Below are 27764 nucleotides of genomic sequence, written 5' to 3'. Positions count from 1 at the left end.
AGAGAATGGTACTTGCTTGCTCTGTGCCATGCATAAATATTGGTGGTGGGGGTATGGTGTGTGGTTGTTCCTCAGGAATGGGGCTGAGGAACAACCACATTCAGCAAACCCCATTAGGTTCATTGAAGGTCCTCTCCATCCTGCAGAATACAAGGACATTTGGATGCTTTCTCATTCCAGCTTCACCGCCCTCCAGAGCAAAAATAAGATCCATGTACACTAGTGAGTTTGGTGTAGAGGTACTTGACAGTCCTGAAAAGAGCCTTGACTTAAACCTGATAGAGCTCATTTGGAAATGAATTAGAGTGAAGACCGAGAAGCAGACCATTGGGAATGACCTCACAAGTGTTCTCTTGAAATAAAGGTCAAATATTTCCATAAACACACTCTTAAACCTTGTGGAAATAGTTTCTAGAGGAGTTGAGGTCGTCAAATCTTACATGCGTGGGGGAACTATTTAAATTGATGTAAACGTCATGGTGAGCATCTGAATACTTTCGGCAACACATTGTATCATGTTATTTAACTGAAACGTGACCCACCAGAGACATTTTTGTTTACTTTCTCAAAGACCCAGGGACCAATTATTGTGACAGAATCTTCAAACAGAAAGGTAAAATATAATTCGTGAAGCAAAAAAGGAATTTGGCCATCAAAGCGGTGAAAGTGAGACTGAAGACAAAAGGTCAAACTTTGTCTGAGCTGGTTGAGGGACGAGGCGCCAACAAGTCGGATCCTTTCAGGCTGTCACATGCTTTAATGAAATCAAAGAGCTCAGAGCCGGTGTGTATTTGTTGGGCCTGGTGGAACTCAGCGAGTTTCTATGCTATACAACGTCCCCTCACACAGCAGCACTCTTTAAGCCTTCATCAGTTTCCACCAGAAAGCAGGAGGTCACCCTCATGATTTGTTTTACACCTCTCCCTCACGGACCAAAAATATCCCTTCAACCTCAGCACGGCTGTGACAAGAGCCAGCAGGCTGTTTTGTTTCCCAGTGACATGTTGAGATGCTGCAGAGCACTGACTGTATAAAGCTGACCAAGTGTTGCTTTTCCCCCCTTGAGCACACACTCCCACCCAAGATGAATGATTTGCTTTATACTTAAGAAACAAATGCGCGACTGATTACTTTTGCTTCTCGTATGTTGATGTATTTTAGTTAAAAGTATAACATTGAGTTCTATGCAGATTTTTGGTTGTTAAGTACTGATGTAAATGTATCTACTATGCATGCGAGTATAAAAGAAAATACCTTGGCTGGATTGCTTTCTTTCTTGCATAAAAGTGTTTAATAATAATAAGAGTAACTTAAATTCCCGGATGGATGGATGGATGGATGGATGGATGGATGGATGGATGGATGGATGGATGGATGGATGGATGGATGGGAATCTAACTGACATATAATGTTTTCCACACTCTATATTATTTTTCCATGCTTATCCTGACCAGGAAAATGCTTATTATTCCAGACTTTCCCAGACTGTAATGAAATCCTGTAAGTGGTATTACATTCCCCCCACTAACATTCAAGTTCACAGTAAAGTTTAAACCACCCATCATTTTCAATATTTTACTTGAACTAACCACATTTCCCGGGTTTCCAGGCTTTATTAATCTGTTATTGTTGCCTAGAAATAAGATAAACAAATCAGAGATGACCTTGTACAGCGTAAAACCTGAAAGTTATTTCAAGTAAAAATCACCACAGACCCCAACCCTATCATCTGGCCTAAAAACAGATTTTGCACACAAGTGTCCTGCTTCTTTCTTTCATGTGTTGTTGCTCATTTCCTGCAGGCTTGTGCTGAACCAGACACACTGTAAGATACAACTTGTAGAACATGAAACAAAATATTCCTTGGCAGATTGTTGTTACCGAGGAAAATGAGCAGACACAGTCTTCATACTGTGGAGTGCTGCAGGACACATGACCTCATGTGTGACTTGAAATCAGAACAACCAGACGTGAAGGTGAATATCAAATGAAAGAAGTTGGAGGGAAGCCTGAGTATCGCACCTTCAATAGCCTTTTTCTTTACCTTTGTGTTTCTTACGCCACTCAGGTTTGCCCTTCAGATATTCTCCCTTGACCTTTCTTCAGCATACCTAAAGCTAACACGTCCTTTAAAGCTGATATCATGGAGTAAATAAAGCATGCTCGGCTCTCAGCTCAAGCTGATACGGCGTGTGCGAGTAGTAAGCATCGGCAGCATGAAAGAAGACTGCACCTGCATCACAAAGCGGGCTGTAGGAGGACTGGAAAACTTTCTGTGCGTCGATAGCATCTAAGTTTGATTGCGTAACAGAATGTGATTTCCAACCACGTTTGGAAGCAGTGACAAATGTGGAGCAGGAACACCCTGAGCTGGCCGAGGCCTCCGATTTGAGGATTTCTGCTATTGTTTACACACATATATTAGGTGTTTTACTCAAAACAGCTGCCAGAAAGTCTCTGGAGTGTATCATGATGTGGAAAACTTAAACACCCTCAGTACGTTTTTTTGCAGAATTTCACTCTAACGGAAAAAAGGAGAGAATTTGGGCGGTTTTGGTCGCGAGCGAGACTCAATCTAAGCTGTGGCAGCCTTCAGAGCACATATTTCTGTGCACTATCTGTGATACTTGGACTGACTTCCTGCCAGTGCAAGCTCTACAGCAGCATCCGTTCACCACAAGAGAAGAAATGCGACCCGCAGCCTGAGATGTTCAGAAGTGTAGATGCAGGGGCTCAGAGAGAGAGAGAGAGACCTCACAAATCCATGTTATGCAAAGTTTATTTTATTTTTATTTTAAAGGAAAGTGATGCTTTGGTGATATGATACATAAAATCAGTTTTGTCAAATTTGATTTGATTGGACTTTAGATTAAAAAAACAAAAAAAACAAAAGTCAGGGCAAAGCTATTTTTTAATTGACATTAAATGAGAAACCATATTTTTGCAGTCATGTGTTCTTGATACTAAACCAGAAAGAGTTTTAACCCACAACAGAGGAAGCGCAGCTGCTGCAAATATGCTTATGTGGTATCACTTTGGGGGCAAATGTGATCTGTTTCATTAAGGTCTTGTGTGATTTTAAATTTCTGTTTGTGTTGATTAATCAGGTATTACTGTGTCAGCTGCATGCTGGTAGGGCACCTTGCGAAGGCCAGTGACTCCCACATCATCACATGGTGAGAACCAAGACAAAAATACACAAGCGTAGCGTCACCACCATCCTACAAAGCCCTCCTTTTCTAACTGTATTGGAACATTCTCATTTTCTGGATAAAGGCTTTGTCCTGACCCCCTTTTTTTTGTCGTCTTAGAGCCCATAACGTTCCTCTTTGCACACAGCTGCACATTCAGCACCTGTTAAACAGACTGCAGAGCAACCCTCAAAGTTTCAACGACAGGAAACTCTCTGGGTCGCTCTTCCATATGCGCGCACGCGCGCGTGTGTGTCTGTGTGTGTGTGTACGAGACACCGCATCAAGTCTGTTTGCAGGCTTAGTTATAATAAGAGAGGCGGATGATGACATCTTCACACCCAAGCTCTTGGTGTGTAAAAAAGTTGCTCTCTCGACATATAGCTCGGCAGAATAAATTCAGGTCTGAACAAAGGGAATCTTGATGGCGGCATCTGAAATCTGACATTATTGGACATTTGAGGATAGATTCAATTAATTTAACAGGTGAGTAAAAGACTTGTGATGGTTTCAACCTTCAAAGTTTGAGTTTAAACATGCTGTTACCAGCAAAGACTGCATACAATTGACATAAATATGTACTTGCTTTGTTTTTTTGTTTTTTTTGGAAATATATTTAATCTTTAGCCAACTGGAAAATGACTTAAGAAATTATTTTTATCCAAGTAGCTGTGTTCCGTCTTTTATTTCTGTCTATTTACTCTATCATAAGGCGAAAGCAGAAGTTTCAGAAAGGCTGATGACATCATCACACACAAGTATTGCTCTAAATTATCAATATAAAAACCTTTCTACCGTGTAGTCTTTATTTATCTGTCCGTTTTCTATGTAGTAAACCACCAACCGTGTCTTTTCTGTTAAACAGAACAATAAACTTCTCAAGGTATTTTATTTTAGAGATAATTTGAACAAAGGTAGCATAAAACGAACCTCCGGTCTCAGTTTGGTTCTTACTGTTACAAAAGTTGATTTGAAAGTGTCCTCGACATGGAGATCTTGAGTGCTTGTTGTGTTCATATCTGCTATATCCTGTTAACATTCAGCAGTTTGTTTGGAAAAGGCCTTCAGCTGCTTGTAATGATAAGAAAAAAAAAAGGCAGAGGGTAGCCCCCTCAGTGGAAAATACTGACTTGTGTGACTCCCCAAGTGTGGGCCAGAAAGCCTAGGAGAGCTGATAATAAAAGAACGCCTTCAGATGCTGGTGATCCCCCTTGTGATTCATCCTAAGGACCTCTTTGCTGCAAATGGCGGGTTGTTATTTAGACCTTTGCAGATTTCTCACGGCTTTAAGCCTCTGGGACAGACGTCGGCTGCGATTAGCCCGCTGACCCTTTTTCCATGAGCGGCCAAACACGGGAGTAGAGCGGCCTTGAGAAAGCTGGTTTAAACGGCGCATTAGTGTGAAAATACGAGACGTAGCACATGCGGGCGACAGATTATGCGAGATTAACATTGCTGCGAGTTTCTAAAAGAAAACCATTAGAGCCTAGAGGAAAATGGTTTTTGAGGGGATTTGGAGAGCTCCGAACTAGCGTGTGTTTCAAGCGAGTCAAAAGCGCAAAAAGTTTCAGCGTTCAACGCTGTCGTCCTCCATTTTGTTGTCAAAACATTTCCTCTTACCGGCCAGAGTTGTCCTAAAAACTTACGATTTCGGTTAGTAGAACCTTCTTAGTTACAATAACAATAATACTAATAATATGTTGTAATTGCCTTGTTTATTTTGTTGAACAATGAAGCATTAGTAATTGTTTAGTGAGCATATAAATCTTTCACTGTGTTATCTGAAGAAGTAACGTGTCCGTTTGAAATTTCAGAAAAGATGGGGTGCGCCTGCAGTTCGGACTCAGACAGCGAATGGATGGAGAACTTGGACGAAATTTGCGAACACTGCAACTGTCCAATTCCTCCCCAGGCCTGCAATCCAGTAAGTGGACGCAGAGGTCACCTTTGCTCTTAAAATGCTCAAATGGCTGAAGCCAGAAGGTGTTCACTTTACATGGGCTCCCACCATTCAGTCCCTTTGAGTAAACATGATACAGTACAATGTGTTTCAATCCGCTTCGGTACAACAGAGTTGAATAAACTTACATAACTGCAAGGGAAGCTGTCTTTTGTGCGTGTGATTAAGCAGGAGCACAACTATTCCCTCAGTGTTTTCTTTCCTCGCTGTGACTGAGATGTCCCATTAGATTAGGAATTAAGGAGAAAACCACCTGCATGTGACACAACACAGAGGCGTTTGGTTTGCAGAGAGAAAAAAAACAAAGAACAAATAAAACGGACGACAATTACCGCCAAGAGCTGGTTACCCAAACCAGAAACGTACGAGTGTCTGCTTAAGTTTTACATTGTTTTCTTTCTTTGTCCAATAATGCCTCTTTTTTTTTTGTCCCTTCAGTACACAGATCAGGTGATTCCATATCCATCACAGTATACGCCCCCGATGTCACCTTTACCAGGTATATCTCCTGACTTTGTCTCTTTGCAGCATATTAAAGCTTCTCTTGTGTTATTTGTGTTTGAAAAAGTGGTAACACTTTATTTGAAGAGGGGAGGGGGGTGAATAAGACTGTTATGACACTTTCATAAACATGACGTAACACCTGTCATGAACTGTTTACTGTTTAAACTTTACCTTTAATAACATAAAGTTACCTAATTTTTAAAGTGCAATCAGTAATACTTTTATAACAAATTTATATCAGCAATGATTTCTTGGTTAATGTCAAGTTGTCATAACAAAGACATTTTGAATAATGTCAACTTTGTATTAAATTGTCATAATTTACCGAATGACACTTTATGACAACAGTCATAAATTTTCATGAAGGCTTATTCATGTTCATGACAGGTGTTATGTTATGTTTATGACAGTGTCATGTCAGTCTTATTCACCCCCCTTCAAATAAAGTGTTACCGAAAAAGTTTGTATGTTTAATTAAATGTGTCAATTTATTCGTCTGATAGGGGAGAAACACTGCAAAAGTAACGTTCAATAAATTTGTTGAACATGCTTTTTCGTCCTGTCGAGTACTGTTCTCATTCCTAAAGGACGATAGTACTGATTATTATTCTCATTTCAGAATCTGTTTACTCGGCATTTTCCACTTTCCTCCAACCTTGTTCTGTCCACGCAAGTTTCCTTTCTCCGTTTTCTTTAAAATGAAAGCTACGGATCTAGCCGACTGCTCGATTACCATGTTGACGCTTGGAAATATTCAACTTCCTGGGGATTTAAGTTTGAAATGAAATGTAGTTTACAAGTCAAATGTACTTTATTTCAGTCAGTCCAAGTATTGGCAAACAAATATATGCAAATTTTCAAACATTTTATGAATAGAATTTAATTTACCTTATGCCTCCTTTCGACGGCTCGTGTTCCACATGTCCATTGTCAGCCTCCTGTATTTCCCCAATTATTTGCCCCATTTTGGGGACAACTAAATCCAATTCTATACATAATATCCAAGTTATTGTTGCATTTGGACTGGAGCGATCTGGTTAATACAAAAGTCAACGTATCTCCTGTATACTGGAGAACGAAGCAATCTAGAGGCTCCTCCGCAAGTGAAGAGGTTAAAAACTTGAAACTTATAACAAGAAACCGGCACAAGAATCTGAAAACTGGACCTGTAATAAAAGAATAGTCATGCTAAATTTTGTCTTCTTCGTACCTGTGAGGATGTAGCCAATAATGTTTTGCATAACTGTGGCGTGTACATAACAAATGTTGAAAATCCAGCGAGGATGGTCATCACAATAGTCCAGCCTACTTGGGCCTTAGGTGTACATTATTTTTTAAAATATATTCTTTGATAGAAAATATAAAAATTTTGTCATGTACTAAAAGTTGTGTTTAGCTATATATATATATATATATATATATTACTTTTAAAAGATTGATTATCTGAATTATTAAACTCACGTTTTGTGCTTGGGTTTTTGCATTTACCAGAACGTGAAACAATATAAACTTTATTTTGTTACAGAGGTTTTAACTAAAGATGCATATTTTAATTTGTTTAGTTGTAAAAGAAATATTTTCTATTTATGTATTTATATTGATGACATACTGAATAAAATAGTATAGGAGCCAGGTCATCAGAGAAAATTCCCTCCCCCCCAAAAAAACAAGAACTGCCTTCCTCTTATTAAATATGTTAAAAGCTAGTGAAGAACCGATTAAGAAAAAAACAACAACATATTTCTAACTTGTCTAAAATACGTCTTAACTTAGTTCAACAAAAATTCTGTTCCAAAAGGAAACAGTGATACTTGTAAGACATTTCATGACAGAAATGTTATGCTGCACGGGTCAAGGAGGCTGAGATTCAGCTTTGCCATCACTGCTGTGTTTGTAGAAAACCAATCAGAACCGTTCAAAGACGCGCAGTGCTCTGAACACTGGCCATAGGACTAAAACTATGAATGCTTTTTTCTTGCAGATAACATCGGGGTGGCCATTTACAGCTATGACCCCAAACATGAAGGAGACCTGGGTTTTGATAAAGGAGACAAACTCAAGATCATCAACAAGTGAGCTACTTGTAAATCCATACAGAGAAAACTCGCAAGTGGAAAAATGCATGCGACTCCAAACAACAATGCAGTTAAAGCTACAATCTCCTCACCCGGGAACAAAACTCAGTGGAGATGGATGTGACTAAAATTTGATTTGAAGAATATTTAACAACTTGTGACACCAAAAGTCATATAAATGACATATAAAAGTCTCCTGCTGTTGGTTCTGGTGTCATTGTGGTTCTGAGAACAGATAGTGAACTCAACATGTTTCCGGTGTGTTTCCCGAGCAAGGATGCTGTGAAAACATGAACTCAGCCAAAGTTTCCAGTCACTGTCAAATGTAGAAAATTTAATAGATGCAAAAAAAAAAAAAAAAAAAAAAAAGTGCTTCGAATACAAAGTTCAAAGAAGACACCCAAACTCTCATGGGCAAAATAGCAGTCAAGAAAAGCAATCAGAAGTCACATCTGTTGCAGATTCTTTGTATATTTACATAATTAAAAACAAGTTGCTTTCTTTGAACGAGCATAAGACATGTATAAACGCAGATAATTGTCCTTAAGATTTGCATATGTATGCTTTCTGGTTTATCCAAGACTTCCTCTCGTGTGAAGTTCTGAACATCGCAGAGGTGACATTTAAATCTTGAGAATTTGTCTTGTAAATTGCAAAAAAACAGCGTAAAAATACTCAATTTTTAGTTTATTAATTGTTTTTCTACTTGTTACACAATCCCAGCTTAAGTAGTTCTTGTTTACTGTTGAGTGATTTCAAAATTCATATAGCACAGAAGAATATTTTTGATCACTTGATGTTTGATAACTTAAAGACACAACTTGAGTGCTTTAAGAGTTTTAGAAAATCGATTCCAAATCTATTGCTGAATTTGACAGTGTTATGCATTTGCTACTGCAACGTGCTAACGCTCAGTTGACTTCTGCGGTAAAAAGTTAGATTTCGAGCTGCCACTTAATCTGAATAACTGAGGTTGTCAGCAAACAATGCAAGGACACAAATCAGTTTCACTGATTGGTTAAATTGGTTGGATTGGTTAAAGACCGGTTCATTATTTTTCTAACAAACTCCATTTTTGTCATAAACAAGACATGACAGAATATTTCGGCCATTCTTTCTACTGCTGAAAGTAATTTTTTTGATGCAATGAAGTTAAAATCAGCCTGCGGCGCGTAATAGGTGAAAAAAAAAAGACAAGAAATGACGGAAACGAAATCTGAAAATGTTACACTTGAGAGTAGATTTAAATATAAAATTATTAAAAATGTTGGATGATAATATAAGTAAATGAATTTGCAGAAAGTGTTTGAAAGTGCTGAGTCTGATAAAGGGGGGCATGTTTAATGTGAAATAGCTTGACTAGTATTAGATTTTGTCAAAACATTTTTTACTGCCAGGCTTTAAACAAGCTGTACTCACAGTGGGGAAGATTAAAAGCAAATAGTGAGCTTTTTTTCTGTGCATAAATCATATTTTGCATGCAAAACATGTTGTGGTCCTTTTCGTGCTGCAGTTACAAATGCTGCAAAAGATGCATGAGTCCATAGCAGTTCATTAAGAGTGTTTGTTCCTGCTCAATTCAAAACAACCAAATCTTGTGCGCTGTTAACAGCTGGCGTCTGCTCTGCCTTCCAGGGACGACGCGGAGTGGTACCTGGCCGAGTCGCTCACCACAGGCCAGCGGGGCTACATTCCCCACAACTTTATCGCGATGACCACAGTGGAGACTGAATCGTACGTCACAGAGGAAGCAGCATAATGTCACGACTCTCGGCACCATCTCATCTGGCTTAATCTTAACTCGTGTGATGCATGCCGGGTCTCTGGGGGAGAGGAAGTGGTTAGCTCAAAGTACGTTTGTGTTGCAGGTGGTTCTTCAGGAACATCTCTCGAAACGATGCTATGAGGCTCCTCCTGGCTCCAGGGAACACGCAGGGCTCTTTCCTGATTCGAGAAAGCGAGACTTCCAAAGGTGAAATGCTCTCATTTTAATCTTCTTTTCATAAATTAGCAGAGATCTTAATAAATAGAACAAGAAGCAAATCATGTTGCATGACTCAGACCCTCTCCATCCCTGGGGCTGAATTTTCCATACCCCACTTCCTGTTTGCTTTTTGGGTTTATTCATTTGATTTCAGTTTTGCTTTCTTGTTAAAGACCCAAATTACCCCTGAGACTTTCTTTTACCTCCTCATTTTTTCAAATTTGCTGTCAGTTGACCAGATATTAAATAATGTTAATTCAGCTATTGTTAAAAAAAACAAAACAAAAAAAAACAAACAAACAATTTTCTTGTTGTTTTTTTTTTATGAACCTAGTAAAAATATTAAATATGACACAGCTTGACAAAAAAAAAATTAGCATCTTAGCGCCAACAGCATGAGTTTCTCTCAGGTCCTATGTCTTTGATGCATCCTTTTTGTCCTTTACATCCCTCATTTTCTCAGAAAATGCTGTACAATCACAATCAAATTAAAATACCACGAGAAAATCTAACTGAGGAAAAATGCTAATAAATTAGAGGTGGTTTAAAAAGAGCTACTAGCAAGGACGCTTATCCATAGATAACTTGCTTCATGGGTGGCTTACAAACTGGTCTTATGTAAATGGACGTAGGTTGGCCACAGTTTTGTAGGGTTACCCACAAACAAACCAACTCGCACTCTGACCCAAGTTAAAAACACATTTCAGACACGTGACCTGACACCAGGGTAGTGAATTGCAGGACTTCACAACAAGCAATTTTAGGATGACCCCTAACCTCTTTGAAAAAGAGCTTCTAAATCTGCTTTGAGTACATTTGGGTCGGTGACGTCACAAGACGTCGATTATCATCTGGCTTTAGCTGATCGTTTACTGTGGTAAACAAACACTTTGTAGCAGATTTTGGTTCTATATTTTATGTTTTAGCTCGAGTTTGATCCCAATTAGCTCCATTAGGCTCATTAAATGTCTGTCCTCTTGGGATGCATTTCAAGAAGTACCTGGTGATTCATCAGATTTGCTGGAAATATTGTTAGGACTTAATGATCACGTTAATGGAAATCACTGAGCTAAATGTTTTATAACACCTGGGGTTGAAATGAACGCAGAAAATCTTTATTAATAAAATCGTTTTTTTCGTAAAATTAATTTTATAGAAAATGTCTAGAAAGTGGTTTTACCTGTCTTTACACACCAGTCAAAAAAATGATGTTAAAATTAAGCTAAATGTTTAAACCTGCTGACATCGTTGTCTAAGTGTGTTATTCTACTGCTTCTGCTTGTTCTGGTCAAAGCATGTTTTTGTCACTTTCTCACTATTCATTTTTAATGCTGCTACAGGGTCATATTCGTTATCGGTCCGAGATCTGGACCACAACACGGGGGAAGGCGTGAAGCACTACAGGATCCGCAACATGGACGATGGAGGCTTCTACATCACAACCAAGATATCTTTCAGCTCCCTGAAGGAGCTCGTCCAGCATTACTCCCGTATGTGTGCCTCCTGAGGGATCCAGTCTACATTCCTGATTACTGAGGAGTTGGAAAGCTGTATTTGTTGCTGTTTTCCAGGTGAACCGGATGGCTTGTGCACAGTCCTGGTGAAGCCCTGTCAGTCCAGGGCGCCGCAGAAACCCTGGTGGCAGGACGAGTGGGAGATCCCCCGAGAGTCCCTGAAGCTGGAGCGCAGGCTCGGAGCTGGACAGTTCGGAGAAGTCTGGATGGGTGAGCTGTTTTCCTTTTGCGTGAGATTTAACTTGTGTGCTCAGGAAAAGAAAAAAAAATGTAGCGCAGATACATCAGATGTGAAAATGCCTGGTCTGGTTGGGAGCTAGACTGCGTGCCTGCCAGGAGCCAGAGTTTTTCTGCAGTGTGTGCAGAAGAGTTTCCTTCAGCTTAGTTCTAATTGTAGGCTTGTTTGAGCTGCCTAGCGAAAGAATGATGTGTGGTATTGACCCTGTTGTGCATCATTTCTCCGAATACTCTTATCTAACCTTTTGATGAGTTTATGGCTCTTTAAGATTTGTCTCCCAACAACACTTTGGATCTGATTATGCAGCGTTAAATTAAACAAGAGGGGCTAAACGTTTTGATCACGAGCACATTGGTTAGGCCACAACCTCATTATCATTCAATTGAAGGGATAATTTCCCTGCTATTTTCCGTCCTCATTTGCCAGCACCATTTAACCTCCAAAACACAGCACTGAACAAAAGCTAAACATTACTAACCATGGAACTTGCCCTCATTTCACTGCCACTTTTTTTTTTCACATCATTGTACGGCTTGAAATCTGGGCTCTTTGTTTGTCCACTCCATCCAAAGTGAAATGTTTACTGACGCCAGCAAACATGAGAGCAACTATGTACCTCGATTCAGATTATTCACATTTTGTCAGGCAAAAAATGTATTGGGATTTTATGTTGCAGATCAACACGCAGTAATACGTATTTATGAAGGGTGAGAAAAATTACGATTTTTTTTTTATTCATAAGGCAGAACTACTATGTGACTTAGAGCAGAGGACATTCGTCGGTTAGAATGACCTAAACTTTTTTGGCAGAACTTGAAAATTGTCCAAAACTCTCATTGTCCAATCAAACTGAGCTTGAGCTACTAAAAATAAATAAATAAATAAATAAATAAATAAATAAATAAATAAATAAATAAATAAATAAATAAAAATACACACTTTGCTAGATGCATTAAGCATTCTGGTAGAGACACACACAGCAAGAAATTTGCAGCTGGACTTGCAGTACATAGTGTTTCTGCAAATTTAGTGAATCAAGATACTGAATAAATGTAAAAATGTATGCCACACTTTTCAGATTTTGTTTAAAAAATAAATAAATAAAAAAAAAATGTCGAAATCCTCGTACTAAAAGTTCAGTAAGTATTGCGTACTAAGGCACTGTACATGATAACCATCAGTGCATTACCAAAAGAAGAAGAAAGCAAAAGAGGAATGCTTTCATTAGTGGATAAAGATTTGTTCCCTCATCGCTATACGCTTCACGCTTGGCGTGCCGGAAAGTGTTTTATGTGAGAGAAAGAACAAACTGGATGGCCACGGCTTTGGTTGAGTACATGTTAGTGAGTGTTAGTGTTCCAGAGAGCTTGTCGCCATGCGAGTCATGTTAGGCTGTTTTTAGAGCAGCACACATTTGAACCAAGCGATGAGTAAATGCTTTTAGTAGTACATCAATTTCATGTGTGTGAATCACAGTGGATAATANCAAAATTTCCCCTACAGTTAAAAAAAAAAAAAATTAAAAAAAAAAAAAAAAAAAAAAAAAAAAAAAAAAAGTGCTTCGAATACAAAGTTCAAAGAAGACACCCAAACTCTCATGGGCAAAATAGCAGTCAAGAAAAGCAATCAGAAGTCACATCTGTTGCAGATTCTTTGTATATTTACATAATTAAAAACAAGTTGCTTTCTTTGAACGAGCATAAGACATGTATAAACGCAGATAATTGTCCTTAAGATTTGCATATGTATGCTTTCTGGTTTATCCAAGACTTCCTCTCGTGTGAAGTTCTGAACATCGCAGAGGTGACATTTAAATCTTGAGAATTTGTCTTGTAAATTGCAAAAAAACAGCGTAAAAATACTCAATTTTTAGTTTATTAATTGTTTTTCTACTTGTTACACAATCCCAGCTTAAGTAGTTCTTGTTTACTGTTGAGTGATTTCAAAATTCATATAGCACAGAAGAATATTTTTGATCACTTGATGTTTGATAACTTAAAGACACAACTTGAGTGCTTTAAGAGTTTTAGAAAATCGATTCCAAATCTATTGCTGAATTTGACAGTGTTATGCATTTGCTACTGCAACGTGCTAACGCTCAGTTGACTTCTGCGGTAAAAAGTTAGATTTCGAGCTGCCACTTAATCTGAATAACTGAGGTTGTCAGCAAACAATGCAAGGACACAAATCAGTTTCACTGATTGGTTAAATTGGTTGGATTGGTTAAAGACCGGTTCATTATTTTTCTAACAAACTCCATTTTTGTCATAAACAAGACATGACAGAATATTTCGGCCATTCTTTCTACTGCTGAAAGTAATTTTTTTGATGCAATGAAGTTAAAATCAGCCTGCGGCGCGTAATAGGTGAAAAAAAAAAGACAAGAAATGACGGAAACGAAATCTGAAAATGTTACACTTGAGAGTAGATTTAAATATAAAATTATTAAAAATGTTGGATGATAATATAAGTAAATGAATTTGCAGAAAGTGTTTGAAAGTGCTGAGTCTGATAAAGGGGGGCATGTTTAATGTGAAATAGCTTGACTAGTATTAGATTTTGTCAAAACATTTTTTACTGCCAGGCTTTAAACAAGCTGTACTCACAGTGGGGAAGATTAAAAGCAAATAGTGAGCTTTTTTTCTGTGCATAAATCATATTTTGCATGCAAAACATGTTGTGGTCCTTTTCGTGCTGCAGTTACAAATGCTGCAAAAGATGCATGAGTCCATAGCAGTTCATTAAGAGTGTTTGTTCCTGCTCAATTCAAAACAACCAAATCTTGTGCGCTGTTAACAGCTGGCGTCTGCTCTGCCTTCCAGGGACGACGCGGAGTGGTACCTGGCCGAGTCGCTCACCACAGGCCAGCGGGGCTACATTCCCCACAACTTTATCGCGATGACCACAGTGGAGACTGAATCGTACGTCACAGAGGAAGCAGCATAATGTCACGACTCTCGGCACCATCTCATCTGGCTTAATCTTAACTCGTGTGATGCATGCCGGGTCTCTGGGGGAGAGGAAGTGGTTAGCTCAAAGTACGTTTGTGTTGCAGGTGGTTCTTCAGGAACATCTCTCGAAACGATGCTATGAGGCTCCTCCTGGCTCCAGGGAACACGCAGGGCTCTTTCCTGATTCGAGAAAGCGAGACTTCCAAAGGTGAAATGCTCTCATTTTAATCTTCTTTTCATAAATTAGCAGAGATCTTAATAAATAGAACAAGAAGCAAATCATGTTGCATGACTCAGACCCTCTCCATCCCTGGGGCTGAATTTTCCATACCCCACTTCCTGTTTGCTTTTTGGGTTTATTCATTTGATTTCAGTTTTGCTTTCTTGTTAAAGACCCAAATTACCCCTGAGACTTTCTTTTACCTCCTCATTTTTTCAAATTTGCTGTCAGTTGACCAGATATTAAATAATGTTAATTCAGCTATTGTTAAAAAAAACAAAACAAAAAAAAACAAACAAACAATTTTCTTGTTGTTTTTTTTTTATGAACCTAGTAAAAATATTAAATATGACACAGCTTGACAAAAAAAAAATTAGCATCTTAGCGCCAACAGCATGAGTTTCTCTCAGGTCCTATGTCTTTGATGCATCCTTTTTGTCCTTTACATCCCTCATTTTCTCAGAAAATGCTGTACAATCACAATCAAATTAAAATACCACGAGAAAATCTAACTGAGGAAAAATGCTAATAAATTAGAGGTGGTTTAAAAAGAGCTACTAGCAAGGACGCTTATCCATAGATAACTTGCTTCATGGGTGGCTTACAAACTGGTCTTATGTAAATGGACGTAGGTTGGCCACAGTTTTGTAGGGTTACCCACAAACAAACCAACTCGCACTCTGACCCAAGTTAAAAACACATTTCAGACACGTGACCTGACACCAGGGTAGTGAATTGCAGGACTTCACAACAAGCAATTTTAGGATGACCCCTAACCTCTTTGAAAAAGAGCTTCTAAATCTGCTTTGAGTACATTTGGGTCGGTGACGTCACAAGACGTCGATTATCATCTGGCTTTAGCTGATCGTTTACTGTGGTAAACAAACACTTTGTAGCAGATTTTGGTTCTATATTTTATGTTTTAGCTCGAGTTTGATCCCAATTAGCTCCATTAGGCTCATTAAATGTCTGTCCTCTTGGGATGCATTTCAAGAAGTACCTGGTGATTCATCAGATTTGCTGGAAATATTGTTAGGACTTAATGATCACGTTAATGGAAATCACTGAGCTAAATGTTTTATAACACCTGGGGTTGAAATGAACGCAGAAAATCTTTATTAATAAAATCGTTTTTTTCGTAAAATTAATTTTATAGAAAATGTCTAGAAAGTGGTTTTACCTGTCTTTACACACCAGTCAAAAAAATGATGTTAAAATTAAGCTAAATGTTTAAACCTGCTGACATCGTTGTCTAAGTGTGTTATTCTACTGCTTCTGCTTGTTCTGGTCAAAGCATGTTTTTGTCACTTTCTCACTATTCATTTTTAATGCTGCTACAGGGTCATATTCGTTATCGGTCCGAGATCTGGACCACAACACGGGGGAAGGCGTGAAGCACTACAGGATCCGCAACATGGACGATGGAGGCTTCTACATCACAACCAAGATATCTTTCAGCTCCCTGAAGGAGCTCGTCCAGCATTACTCCCGTATGTGTGCCTCCTGAGGGATCCAGTCTACATTCCTGATTACTGAGGAGTTGGAAAGCTGTATTTGTTGCTGTTTTCCAGGTGAACCGGATGGCTTGTGCACAGTCCTGGTGAAGCCCTGTCAGTCCAGGGCGCCGCAGAAACCCTGGTGGCAGGACGAGTGGGAGATCCCCCGAGAGTCCCTGAAGCTGGAGCGCAGGCTCGGAGCTGGACAGTTCGGAGAAGTCTGGATGGGTGAGCTGTTTTCCTTTTGCGTGAGATTTAACTTGTGTGCTCAGGAAAAGAAAAAAAAATGTAGCGCAGATACATCAGATGTGAAAATGCCTGGTCTGGTTGGGAGCTAGACTGCGTGCCTGCCAGGAGCCAGAGTTTTTCTGCAGTGTGTGCAGAAGAGTTTCCTTCAGCTTAGTTCTAATTGTAGGCTTGTTTGAGCTGCCTAGCGAAAGAATGATGTGTGGTATTGACCCTGTTGTGCATCATTTCTCCGAATACTCTTATCTAACCTTTTGATGAGTTTATGGCTCTTTAAGATTTGTCTCCCAACAACACTTTGGATCTGATTATGCAGCGTTAAATTAAACAAGAGGGGCTAAACGTTTTGATCACGAGCACATTGGTTAGGCCACAACCTCATTATCATTCAATTGAAGGGATAATTTCCCTGCTATTTTCCGTCCTCATTTGCCAGCACCATTTAACCTCCAAAACACAGCACTGAACAAAAGCTAAACATTACTAACCATGGAACTTGCCCTCATTTCACTGCCACTTTTTTTTTTCACATCATTGTACGGCTTGAAATCTGGGCTCTTTGTTTGTCCACTCCATCCAAAGTGAAATGTTTACTGACGCCAGCAAACATGAGAGCAACTATGTACCTCGATTCAGATTATTCACATTTTGTCAGGCAAAAAATGTATTGGGATTTTATGTTGCAGATCAACACGCAGTAATACGTATTTATGAAGGGTGAGAAAAATTACGATTTTTTTTTTATTCATAAGGCAGAACTACTATGTGACTTAGAGCAGAGGACATTCGTCGGTTAGAATGACCTAAACTTTTTTGGCAGAACTTGAAAATTGTCCAAAACTCTCATTGTCCAATCAAACTGAGCTTGAGCTACTAAAAATAAATAAATAAATAAAAATACACACTTTGCTAGATGCATTAAGCATTCTGGTAGAGACACACACAGCAAGAAATTTGCAGCTGGACTTGCAGTACATAGTGTTTCTGCAAATTTAGTGAATCAAGATACTGAATAAATGTAAAAATGTATGCCACACTTTTCAGATTTTGTTTAAAAAATAAATAAATAAAAAAAAAATGTCGAAATCCTCGTACTAAAAGTTCAGTAAGTATTGCGTACTAAGGCACTGTACATGATAACCATCAGTGCATTACCAAAAGAAGAAGAAAGCAAAAGAGGAATGCTTTCATTAGTGGATAAAGATTTGTTCCCTCATCGCTATACGCTTCACGCTTGGCGTGCCGGAAAGTGTTTTATGTGAGAGAAAGAACAAACTGGATGGCCACGGCTTTGGTTGAGTACATGTTAGTGAGTGTTAGTGTTCCAGAGAGCTTGTCGCCATGCGAGTCATGTTAGGCTGTTTTTAGAGCAGCACACATTTGAACCAAGCGATGAGTAAATGCTTTTAGTAGTACATCAATTTCATGTGTGTGAATCACAGTGGATAATAGAAAATTATTATTATTATTATTATTATTATTATTATTATTATTATTATTATTATTACTGGTCAAGTATATTATTATTACTGATCAAGTATAATATTATTACTGTCATCCAAAGCAACTTCTTATTTGTTATTAATAATAAATAAATAAATACATTTTTAAAATCATAATTTTCTTGTAGAATTACACTTTTTCATGTTTAAATACCATGATGTAAAAATGGCTATTGTTTAAAAGAGAAACTTTGCAATTACTACTACTGCTGCTAAACCACAGCTATATTGAGTAATGCAGACGTAATAATGTCATCAGTAACATTTGTTTTGCTTTGTATTTTCTACAGTCAAAAATTTAGACCAAACATTTGCCAAATTAAGTTTTCTTTTTCTATTTCTTACTTTGCATAATATATTACATAATATACAAGAGTGACAACATGGTATTAGCTGGTTAATAAGTCTGGCTATGTGCTAATGTTGCTGGGTGGTAGTCGGTTGGCTAACAGACATAGTCATCATGGAGTTTTTTTATGACTGAAAATGAGCCTTTTCTTGTGAGAAAGTAGAAAGTTTATGCAGGTTTCATTGAGCCAGCAGCAATAAGTGGGGTAGGGGCGCAGTTGAATTGGACTTGGGAGGGGGTGGGAAGCTAGTTTGCCATCCTCTCATTACAAGAACTTTAACCCTTAGAAGAGAGAAGATGACTATTTTTTGAGATTTTGAAACCTTCACTATGTAAAAACTTTATACCTTGATGTCGACCCATGTCTTGTTGCCACATTAACCGATCTCATTCAGTTTTGTTAGAATTTGTTTTGCATTAAAATTAAAGGGACAATTCTATATAGGTACCTATATATAAACCTTAGGTTTTAGGTTGAGTTTTTTTATACATCCATTGACACCCAAATGTCCTTTTCCAGGTATCTACAACAACGACAGGAAAGTGGCAATAAAGAATCTGAAAATGGGCACCATGTCAGTGGAGGCCTTCATGGCAGAAGCCAACATGATGAAGAACCTGCAGCACCCTCGTCTCGTTCGTCTCTTCGCCGTAGTTACCCAGGAGCCTATATATATTGTCACAGAGTACATGGAAAATGGTAAGTCCTCTCAAATATCATCACGACAGGAGATTAACCTTCCTTTGGAGTGTTTTTATATGCAAGATTAATAGGAAATAAGTCCTCGGATAGACATGCAAGCTCCTTTCAAGAAGGTTTAGTCAACTAAAATATGTTTCAGCCTGTCTGAATTAATAATCTTCTTAATCTCCTGCCTCGTTACCATAAAGGCAGAGTTAGGAAGAGTGATCTAGGAGCTAGGAATGAAGACAAAGGAGTGGTGTTAGCCTGGTGTCATAGATGTTCAGGATTAAACATGTTGATCTGTTATCGGACTCAGGGTGGGAACACATGTTTGAACAAAAGACCAGGCAGCACTGGAAGCTTCAGCCCTTTAATGAGTCACAATGTTTTCACATGAATACTTCAGTCCAGGGAGTCTGTTGAATCAACTCAACGTCAGTGGATCTGATTTTTTTAGAATATCTTGTTTGTGCATGAGATCAGACATACTGGAAATATAAAGTGCATTCATCACCAGCGATTGAGCATGAAGCTGGAGTGCAGGAGGTCCAGCTTGTTTATGCTGGCTATTTTTAGTTTCCCCTCATTAGGCTCGCTTGTGTTCACTGCTAAGGTGTTAAAATGTTTCCAAGCAAACATGAACTTTCCCTTCTTCTTTTCCGGTCCTGTCCTGGAAGGTTAATTGTGTTTACATGCGGAGGGGAAGTTTCTGACGTGAGAGGTTTTCATCATGCACGCTGGTGCCATAAACAATCCGGCAGTAGATTTCACGGCAGCCGTGTGATCTGCATCCTGTCTGTGGGTCTTCCTTCTTTTCCTCCTCGTATCAGATATCTCATTTAAGCTAACCGTGAGCTCCAAAGACAGATAAAATAAGGGCATGACAGCAGTCTGCTGGTTTCACATGACCAGAATCTGCATTCAGATGATAGCAATCGCGGATTTTTTTCCCCCTTAACCTCGAAAGTCTTTGTGATTCTTTATGTTGTGAGTGACGGCGCCAAAATGCACTGAGAGATGCTTTCATAAACACAACAACAGCCTCAGAGCTGAAGTGAAAGGAGTGCCTTTGTGTTATCATTTGTAAACCAGCCGCAGTGTTTCCACATAAGGCCGGCTCTTTGTCCAGGAGCCATGTGTGGACAATTGTCTCCTCTGCCGTCGAGGTTCCCATCTTTATACAGTTTGTCCCGCATTTTTTTGCATTATTGAGCACAATAAGGAAGGAAAAATACCAGGCGCGTCATTCCGGCTGCCCTTTGTGGCCTTGATAAAGAGGGTTGCTCTCGCTTTTAAACTTCAAAAGCAGCCTTCCAGACTTAAGCAGAGGAGTAAATGTCTTTTTTCTCCAGGCACAGTCATTCTTCTCAAAAGTATTTCCTTTAGTCTTATTTAGCCGATCTTCAAACGGAGACATTGTTCTGTGTTAGTTATCAGAAAATGCACATCAACTTGACAGATTACACTGCACCTCCTCGAAATGTTGTTTCTGCTGATTTCTCCTGTTATTCCGGTCCTGCTCGATTTATTTATATCCGTGAAGAATAATAAATTCCAAAATGTCATTTGTCATCCAAATGCAGCATATTATTTTTATTGTTTTACATTTTCATCTTTGACATGAAGTTAACATTTTTTTTTTACATTTTTATTCCTCTTCTTGAGATATCAGTGTTATGATGTAAAAGCTTTTAGGCATTGGTCATAGTTAATGCCACTCAAACATTAAAGAGATTATATTGAAGCACACTCATGGTTATTCTCCATTAATAAGAGCTACTTTTTCAGAGCAGTAACTATCATTAACACATTGACAAAATAAAATGGAAAAATGTCCTAAAAATGATCAAACTGTTTTGGAAGTTATCAAGTTTTACTTTGAAACTCTGAAGAGGATGTGAGGTTCGGAAGTAATTGGGTGACAGTGATATGTTAGCAGGTCCAAGTCATAGGAAATAAAAATAAAAACAGCAGCATGACTATATACGACATTACATAGTGATATTTTGAAGACAATGCTCCATAGGTGTCAAATAATTCTATGGAAAAGCACAATTCTTCAAAATAAATTCACTTCCTGTTTGATTCTATCAGGAGTTTGACAATACCAAGTTTCTGCATACATACATTTTTGAATGAGCGCGTTTGACTGGCTGATTTGATCAAGAGAAAACATAACACTAAACCGGATCATTTATTTCCCATTTTTTCTTTATGAAAAAAGTTGTAGGCTAAGATCACTGACAGGCCCCCAAATACTCTACAATTTCATATGTTTTAAAAATGGCAGAAAAAACACATTTTATACATAAGAAAGAACAGAGTAGCAGGATGTGTGACTATCTCAAAGACACCAGAAGGAGGATGTCACACCTAAGATGCCTGCTACACTCAATTTTAAAGATTGGTTTATAAAACCCACAGATTAGATTCATTACATAAAAATTTTAAATTATTAGAACTTTAGATTTGCAGATATTAAAGCCTGAGATGTTAAGAGGACGGGCCTGTTCAGCAAAACAGAAAATGAATCAAAAGCAAATATTTCCTTTTTTAACCTACATTTTACTGAAAATATTTGAAAAGTGCTAAAATCTGCCTTTATAATAATTTTGGAGGCACAGAGAAATGTTCTGGTGTTTGTCAGAAATGTTTGAATGTACACACCTTGTTCACTCTTAGTTATTTCCAAACACATTATGATTTATTCATTTGAAATGCAATATACAATGTGGTCATAATCCTACTTTGAAATAGTATGTCCAAGCTTCAGTTTAAAAATTTTCTGAATATTTTCTTTTTTTTACAGGAAGCTTGGTAGACTACCTGAAAACACAGGAGGGAAGCAATTTACCCACCAACACACTGATAGACATGTCATCACAGGTGAGATACGTCTGCCTTTATCATTCTTTGCTTTGAAAAATAATTTGACCTTCCAATTAATTTACCTGATTACCTCTTGTTTGTACTTCCAATTCCTCACGCTTAGTGTGATCCTACTGGGCAATAAATCACCAACTGTCTTAATGAGGCTTGAATTCCACGCTAATCTTGTAATGCTATGTGCAGACTTGGGTGGGTATGTGTGCAGAAAGGCGTGCATGTCATCGTTATTACAAGTCTAGACGCCGTGACACAAATAAAACCATTCTTCGCACTAATAAACAGGATTTGGAGTGGACAAACCGGCTGAAACTGCGACTTATTTTGCACTCTCACTTTTAATTTATCAAGGCTGGCAACTAAGCTAAAATATGGAGATCACTCCACAATGACAGAACCTGAAACTATGATGCAGATTAGTTTCTCTGAATCTCTTTAAGCTTACTGATATCTTATGTTTAACTAGATGGTTAAACAGGAAGTGCATTTAAAGTGATAATATTATGATGTAGTAAGCTCTCAACATGTGAACAGGATGTGTGCTTCAAGGTGTGGGAAGGCTCATGAGTTTCAGAGTCTCTTTTCCTTCGCCAACCAGACTTTATTCTAACCCGAACCAATTTAAAACAGAAATCAGAGAAAAGTTAAATTCAAAAAGTATTTTTAATTTTTTTTTTTTTTTTTTGATGCAGGATTAACCTTAAGGAATTTCAAAATGTTACTTGCCCTTGAAAAACCTCAGTTTTATGGGGGTATTGTGGGTGTGGGAATGACAAAGTCAACCACAGGAAGACAGCCTGAAGTTTCAAAGTCTTACACGGCAAACGGCTTCATCTGAAGAAGGCAAACTCTTAGACGTGTCAGAACTCGGTGCAAAGATCTACGCTTCATGCAGAGCGGTGTGGTGAAAGTTTTACAGCGAACAATGCTTTCATGCCAAGCCATCATACGCCGACAACATTTTGTGGTAACATGGCTTCTCGGCATCATGCGGTCATGGATGGTTAAATGTTATTCTGACATTTTCTTTTAGTAATGTGCAAAAGCATATAGTATAAAGAAGATAATCTTGGAACATGTAAAAAAAAAACTGACTGAAGTCTTGTTAGTTATCAACAAAGGGCAGCTAGGTGCTAACAGGTCTGAAGTGGACATCACGACACCATAATACCCCTTCAATTTCTTTCATTATGACCTCAAATTTCAAAACATTTTATTGGGATTTTGTGTGATAGACCCCTCCCCACCAAATAACTTCATAAATATGAAGAGAAAATGAAAGCCAACGTAATGTAAGATTGTTTTGTATATAAAAATCTGAAAAATGTGGTGTGGCTTTATATGTGTCTGTCAGATTTGCACGTTTAAAAACTGAAGTTTTTGCCCATTCTTGTTTCCAAAACAGCTGAAAGTCTGTCTGATTAAACTCGTACACTCTGCGAACATCAGTTTTCATGTCTTGCCACAGATACTAAAATTAATTTACGTTTGTCCTCTGTCTGGCTCTATGTTTAAGGCTATCCTGGAAAGTTAATATCCATCCTAGATATATCTAACATTGAAAACTCCATGCTACTTTAAATAAAAACAATAAGAATCCTGTTTTTATTTAAAAGATTGCTACTGTATTTACCCCCATCCATATTCTTGCTCCCCCTTAAGGAAAGCATTCCCTCAGCACAATGCTGCTGCTACCATGTTTCACTGTATGGATGGTATATTCGATGTGGTGTGAAGTGTTAATTTTGTGCTGCACGTAGTTTGCATGTTTACCAAAATCGATTTCAGTCTCGTCTTACCGAAGCACCATCTTCCACGTGTTTGCTGTCCCTGACAAACTGACCGTAGAACATCTATGGTGATCTTTCCATATTGATTTTTCTTGATGGATTCTGTTATGGGCCAGATTTATACCACACTGAAAGTTGTCATGTCAAAAGATTCCCCCACCTGAGCAGCAGATCTCTGCAGGCACCTCCACAGGCCTTGTGGCTTCTTCTCTGATTCAGACTCTCCTTGCATGGCGCCTGTCAGATTAGGTGGATGGACATGTCTCAGTATGTTTGTAGCTGGACAGTTCGGATAAATTTGCTAAATTGGGGAGGGAACTTCTGCAGACCTTTTGTTGCTCTGGATTTTATTTAGAAGTGTCACATTGGATGGATATAAACACACACCCCATTTTTCAGATTACTAACAATTATACAAACTTTTACCATTTTCCTTCACCTTCTAGAATAACCCAGTTTAATTCACTGAAACTTGAGTTCAGTATGAGGTGTACATCTCAGGTTTCTGAGAAGAACACTGCCTGCCCTGACACTTATGTGACACATTGCAGCTTCTGAGATGCACACCTTTCCTCAAACAAATCCTCACAGTTTAAAGCCTCGACTGACAGGCAGAAAATGCTCCAGTTGTTCAGAAACTGTGGGAGGTGAGGTCTTTGGAATTGCAAAAATCTTAATTGAGACACCTCATGCAAGAATATCCTCTGTCATCGAGTGTAGAGTCAGATGTCGCCAGCGTCCTATGTTTAATAATGAGTCATGTAGACTGTGACTGAAACAGAAACTCAGTCACTGAATAGACAGGTCTAAAGTAAGGCTGCAGCTTTTTTCCCCCCATAAGATTGAGTTGCGTAAGCCGCTCAGCTTTGCACCTGGGCGGGGTACGTCAGAGCACAAAAAAAAAAGGTAAAAGGGTGAAAGCAAGTGACCAGGGGAAGTGGTAAACTCCCTGGTTTTGGTGCATCTGTCCTGCTGGAGTGCCAACATACACACAGATCCTTCACAGACATTTATTTCACACTTCAACACGGACAAACACGCTCTCTACGGGCATGTGTAAATGATGTGCTGCCCTCTGCAGGTGGCTGACGGCATGGCGTTCATCGAGCAAAAGAATTACATTCATCGAGACCTGCGGGCTGCCAACATTTTAGTTTCCCATGAACTCATCTGTAAAATCGCAGATTTTGGCCTCGCAAGATTGATAGAAGACAATGAATACACAGCCAGAGAAGGTAGGAGGAGGACCCTCAAGACTTGTTGTTTAACGTTATTAAGACTTGCTCGAAATGACTGTTTTTTGTGAATGTGTTTACTTTTTTCACAATCTGCATTTTTATTTTTTAAATGTATTAACAGGTGCAAAGTTCCCCATTAAATGGACCGCTCCAGAAGCTATAAACTACGGCACTTTCTCCATAAAATCTGATGTGTGGTCATTTGGGATTCTTCTCACAGAAATAGTGACATACGGGCGTATTCCTTACCCAGGTACTCCTACCTAGTCTACTTGTTTTTTTTGTTTTTTTTTTATATTTATGTGTTTTTTGACATGGTGTGTCTTCAGCGATGACAAAAAGGAACAGTACACAAAAGAGATTAACCCAGAGGATGACAACCGAATCACACAGAAAATAACAACAGTTATTTATCTATTGAGTTTAGGCCTTCATTTCAAATTCATTTTTGGCACTAATAATTTACTTGAACCATTGGAGTTGAACAATTATGTAACACACATGTGCTGTGTTTTAGGTGTAACTAAACATTAATCTCCCTAAATACTTTAAATGATGTTGAAGGCTTTAAACCTTTTAATCTTATTAGCGGTTTAGTGTCATTATTGAGTGCAGCTGCTGGTTTTTGTTTTCAGAACAAAGTGATTTGTTTACCGTTGGATTAACTGGATGCTCTTTGAGCTAGGTTTTAAATTGTAGATTTGCAAAGTTTTGTAAAGCCTTTGGAGTCTTTACAAAAAAAACAACAAGAACTTTACAGGTTATTTGGACGTGTCACGGTATTGCTAGAGTCCCAATTTATTCTAGAGTCTGAAGGAAGACCCAGCTGTCGTCCTAAGATGAAAGAACTAATTTCGACCTTAGAAACAATCAAGAATGAGATATCTATAAAAATGTTCTCTGTCGACTGAAATGAGTTAACTAAATGGTATGTAGTAGTGGCAAATGTGCACTACAGAGGACAAATTGACATGTCGTGAGGTGGATATCAACAAATTACTATTCTTTTTTATTATTATTATTATTATTTTAACTGATCATATTTTTATTTCCTGTTCAGGTATGTCCAACCCAGAAGTGATCCAGAACTTGGAGCGTGGATACAGGATGCCGGCGCCAGAAAACTGCCCTGATGAGCTTTATGACATCATGAAGGAATGTTGGAGGGAGAGACCAGAGGACAGACCCACGTTTGACTACCTGAAGCACCTCCTGGAAGACTTCTTCACTGCCACAGAGCGGCAGTACCAAGAGTAGCTGCAATGGACAGAAAAAAGACATACAGAGACACATAAGTGTGTAATCAAACTAACAGCATGACTGCAGACAGCCAATGCTGGATTTTTAACTGTTTGCTAAAGAGTAGGAGCCGGGACGATCGACATAGTGGTGCTTTGTTTCTGCATCAAACTAACCTGGAAAACGTTTGCCATGATCTCTGATGGCAAACGTCATCAGACGTGACGATCCTGCTGATGATCAATCGTGACTGAGTAAACGGGGGACTCGGTACTGGGCTGAAAAAAACAGCTGCACTCCTGGTGCTTTTACAGTGACATGTAAATAACTGCTTCAGTTGAATTTTACCTCCACAGTATGATAACAGTTGTGTTTACGGTGACAAACGTCTTGTGAATGCTGTGTATTGTTGCATAAAATAAGCCAGTTGAGCAGAATATTGCTCAACTGAAGCATATTGGCTATAAAAAAAGGTACATTATGGATGTTTTATTATTATTATTATTATAGAGAATGAATGTCTAATGTATAAATTGGAAAAGAAGTATTTCTGTAAGTGTGATGATTAGTGTGCATCAGATACTGTTTTAAAGTTCCTGTAAATACATCTTCATTTGTTTTCTGTTTCTTTTTTCGGCCAAAATTGACATATTTATGTCTGTTACCTTTTATAGTACCAGCAACCCATTGACAGCAAGCTTTGAGTAAACTCAGGCAAGATGCATCTTTAAAAAATAAAAAAATAAAAAATAAATAAAGTGTACTTGAATATGGTGACAGATTATAAAAAATGTAGAGCTCAATGTACAAAATAACGTTTTCAACCCAAACATACCTACACTGCTCAGTGTAGGTATGTTTTCATTGTATATTGAGATAAATTTCTCCTGTTAATTAAGAAAGAATTAGGAGAAGTTAAGAGTAGCACATTTTTCTATTTTCTTGTTGCCAGAACTGAGAGAGCATCTAGAGTTACAGAGTTTTTATTTTCTGTTAAGTCAGAAGTGTTTTCCTATTGATGCTATCTGTTTTGTGAAGCTTCTCAGGCTTTGAAACTTCCCCCTTTTACCTTCTGATGTCATTTTGATCAATATAATAATGAGCTTTGATTAAAGAAGACCCTTAAATACTTTCACTCGATGAACAAGGTACGTCAAAAGAGGAAGAGTAATTGAAATTAGATAAATAGGCAGAGGTAATGTGGTTTTTATGAGACAAAATTGTTAAGCAAAGCACCCAGAAATTGTAATCAAGTTAAGAGTTCAATATATTTTTACTCAATAAAAAGTAAAAAGTAGTCATCCAATAAATGACTCAAGCAGGAATAAAAGTGTATTTTGTATAAAAGGCTACTTAAATGCTGAGTAACTGATGATGTCATCAGATGGAGAAACATAATTTGAGTAAATAAGTAATTGCATCAAGTTACTATAGCCACCTGTGCAGGAAAGACATGCTTACAGTGGTCAAAAATAACTATTTTAAAAATGACAGATAAAGCAGCAATTTTGAGTGTACTGAAATGATCTATGGCTTGACATATTTTGCTACTTTGCCTGAAAGTGGCAAATTATGTACTAGATTGTGAGGTGTAAGAGCATTGCACAGAACCCACAAATATTTCTCGTGGATTGTAATCAGAGCTTCTCCCAGGACTCTGATATGTGCCTAGCATGCCTCAACTTTTTTTTAGGTT

The 27764-nt window shown here is 38.3% G+C and overlaps 1 protein-coding gene across 1 annotated transcript; it reads left to right on the top strand.

Moving 5' to 3' along the window:
- The first annotated feature begins 3468 nt into the window (after positions 1-3468).
- lck (LCK proto-oncogene, Src family tyrosine kinase) lies at positions 3469-26827 on the top strand. Its single transcript, XM_015039424.1, has 13 exons — positions 3469-3677; positions 5006-5115; positions 5590-5650; positions 7637-7727; positions 9366-9464; positions 9599-9702; positions 11055-11204; positions 11286-11438; positions 18751-18930; positions 21725-21801; positions 24673-24826; positions 24951-25082; positions 25890-26827. Exons 2-13 carry the CDS (start codon positions 5011-5013, stop codon positions 26084-26086), a joined length of 1503 nt encoding a protein of 500 aa, XP_014894910.1. The 5' UTR covers positions 3469-3677; positions 5006-5010; the 3' UTR covers positions 26087-26827.
- The last annotated feature ends 937 nt before the right edge of the window (positions 26828-27764 follow it).

This window comes from Poecilia latipinna, unplaced genomic scaffold (genome assembly GCF_001443285.1).
Source record: "Poecilia latipinna isolate Pla-1442-1.1 unplaced genomic scaffold, P_latipinna-1.0 Scaffold471, whole genome shotgun sequence".
NCBI classification, from domain to species: Eukaryota; Metazoa; Chordata; class Actinopteri; order Cyprinodontiformes; family Poeciliidae; genus Poecilia; species Poecilia latipinna.
Note: the sequence above shows the minus strand (reverse complement) of the source record. Positions and strands in the feature narration are given on the sequence as shown.

Coding starts and splice junctions, on each gene's coding strand:
- lck (XM_015039424.1), top strand. CDS start 5,011: ATGGGGTGCGCCTGCAGTTCGGACTCAGACAGCGAATGGATGGAGAAC. Junction 18,931..21,724: donor CACAGAGTACATGGAAAATG/GTAAGTCCTCTC, acceptor TTTTTTTTACAG/GAAGCTTGGTAGACTACCTG. Junction 24,827..24,950: donor TGAATACACAGCCAGAGAAG/GTAGGAGGAGGA, acceptor ATGTATTAACAG/GTGCAAAGTTCCCCATTAAA.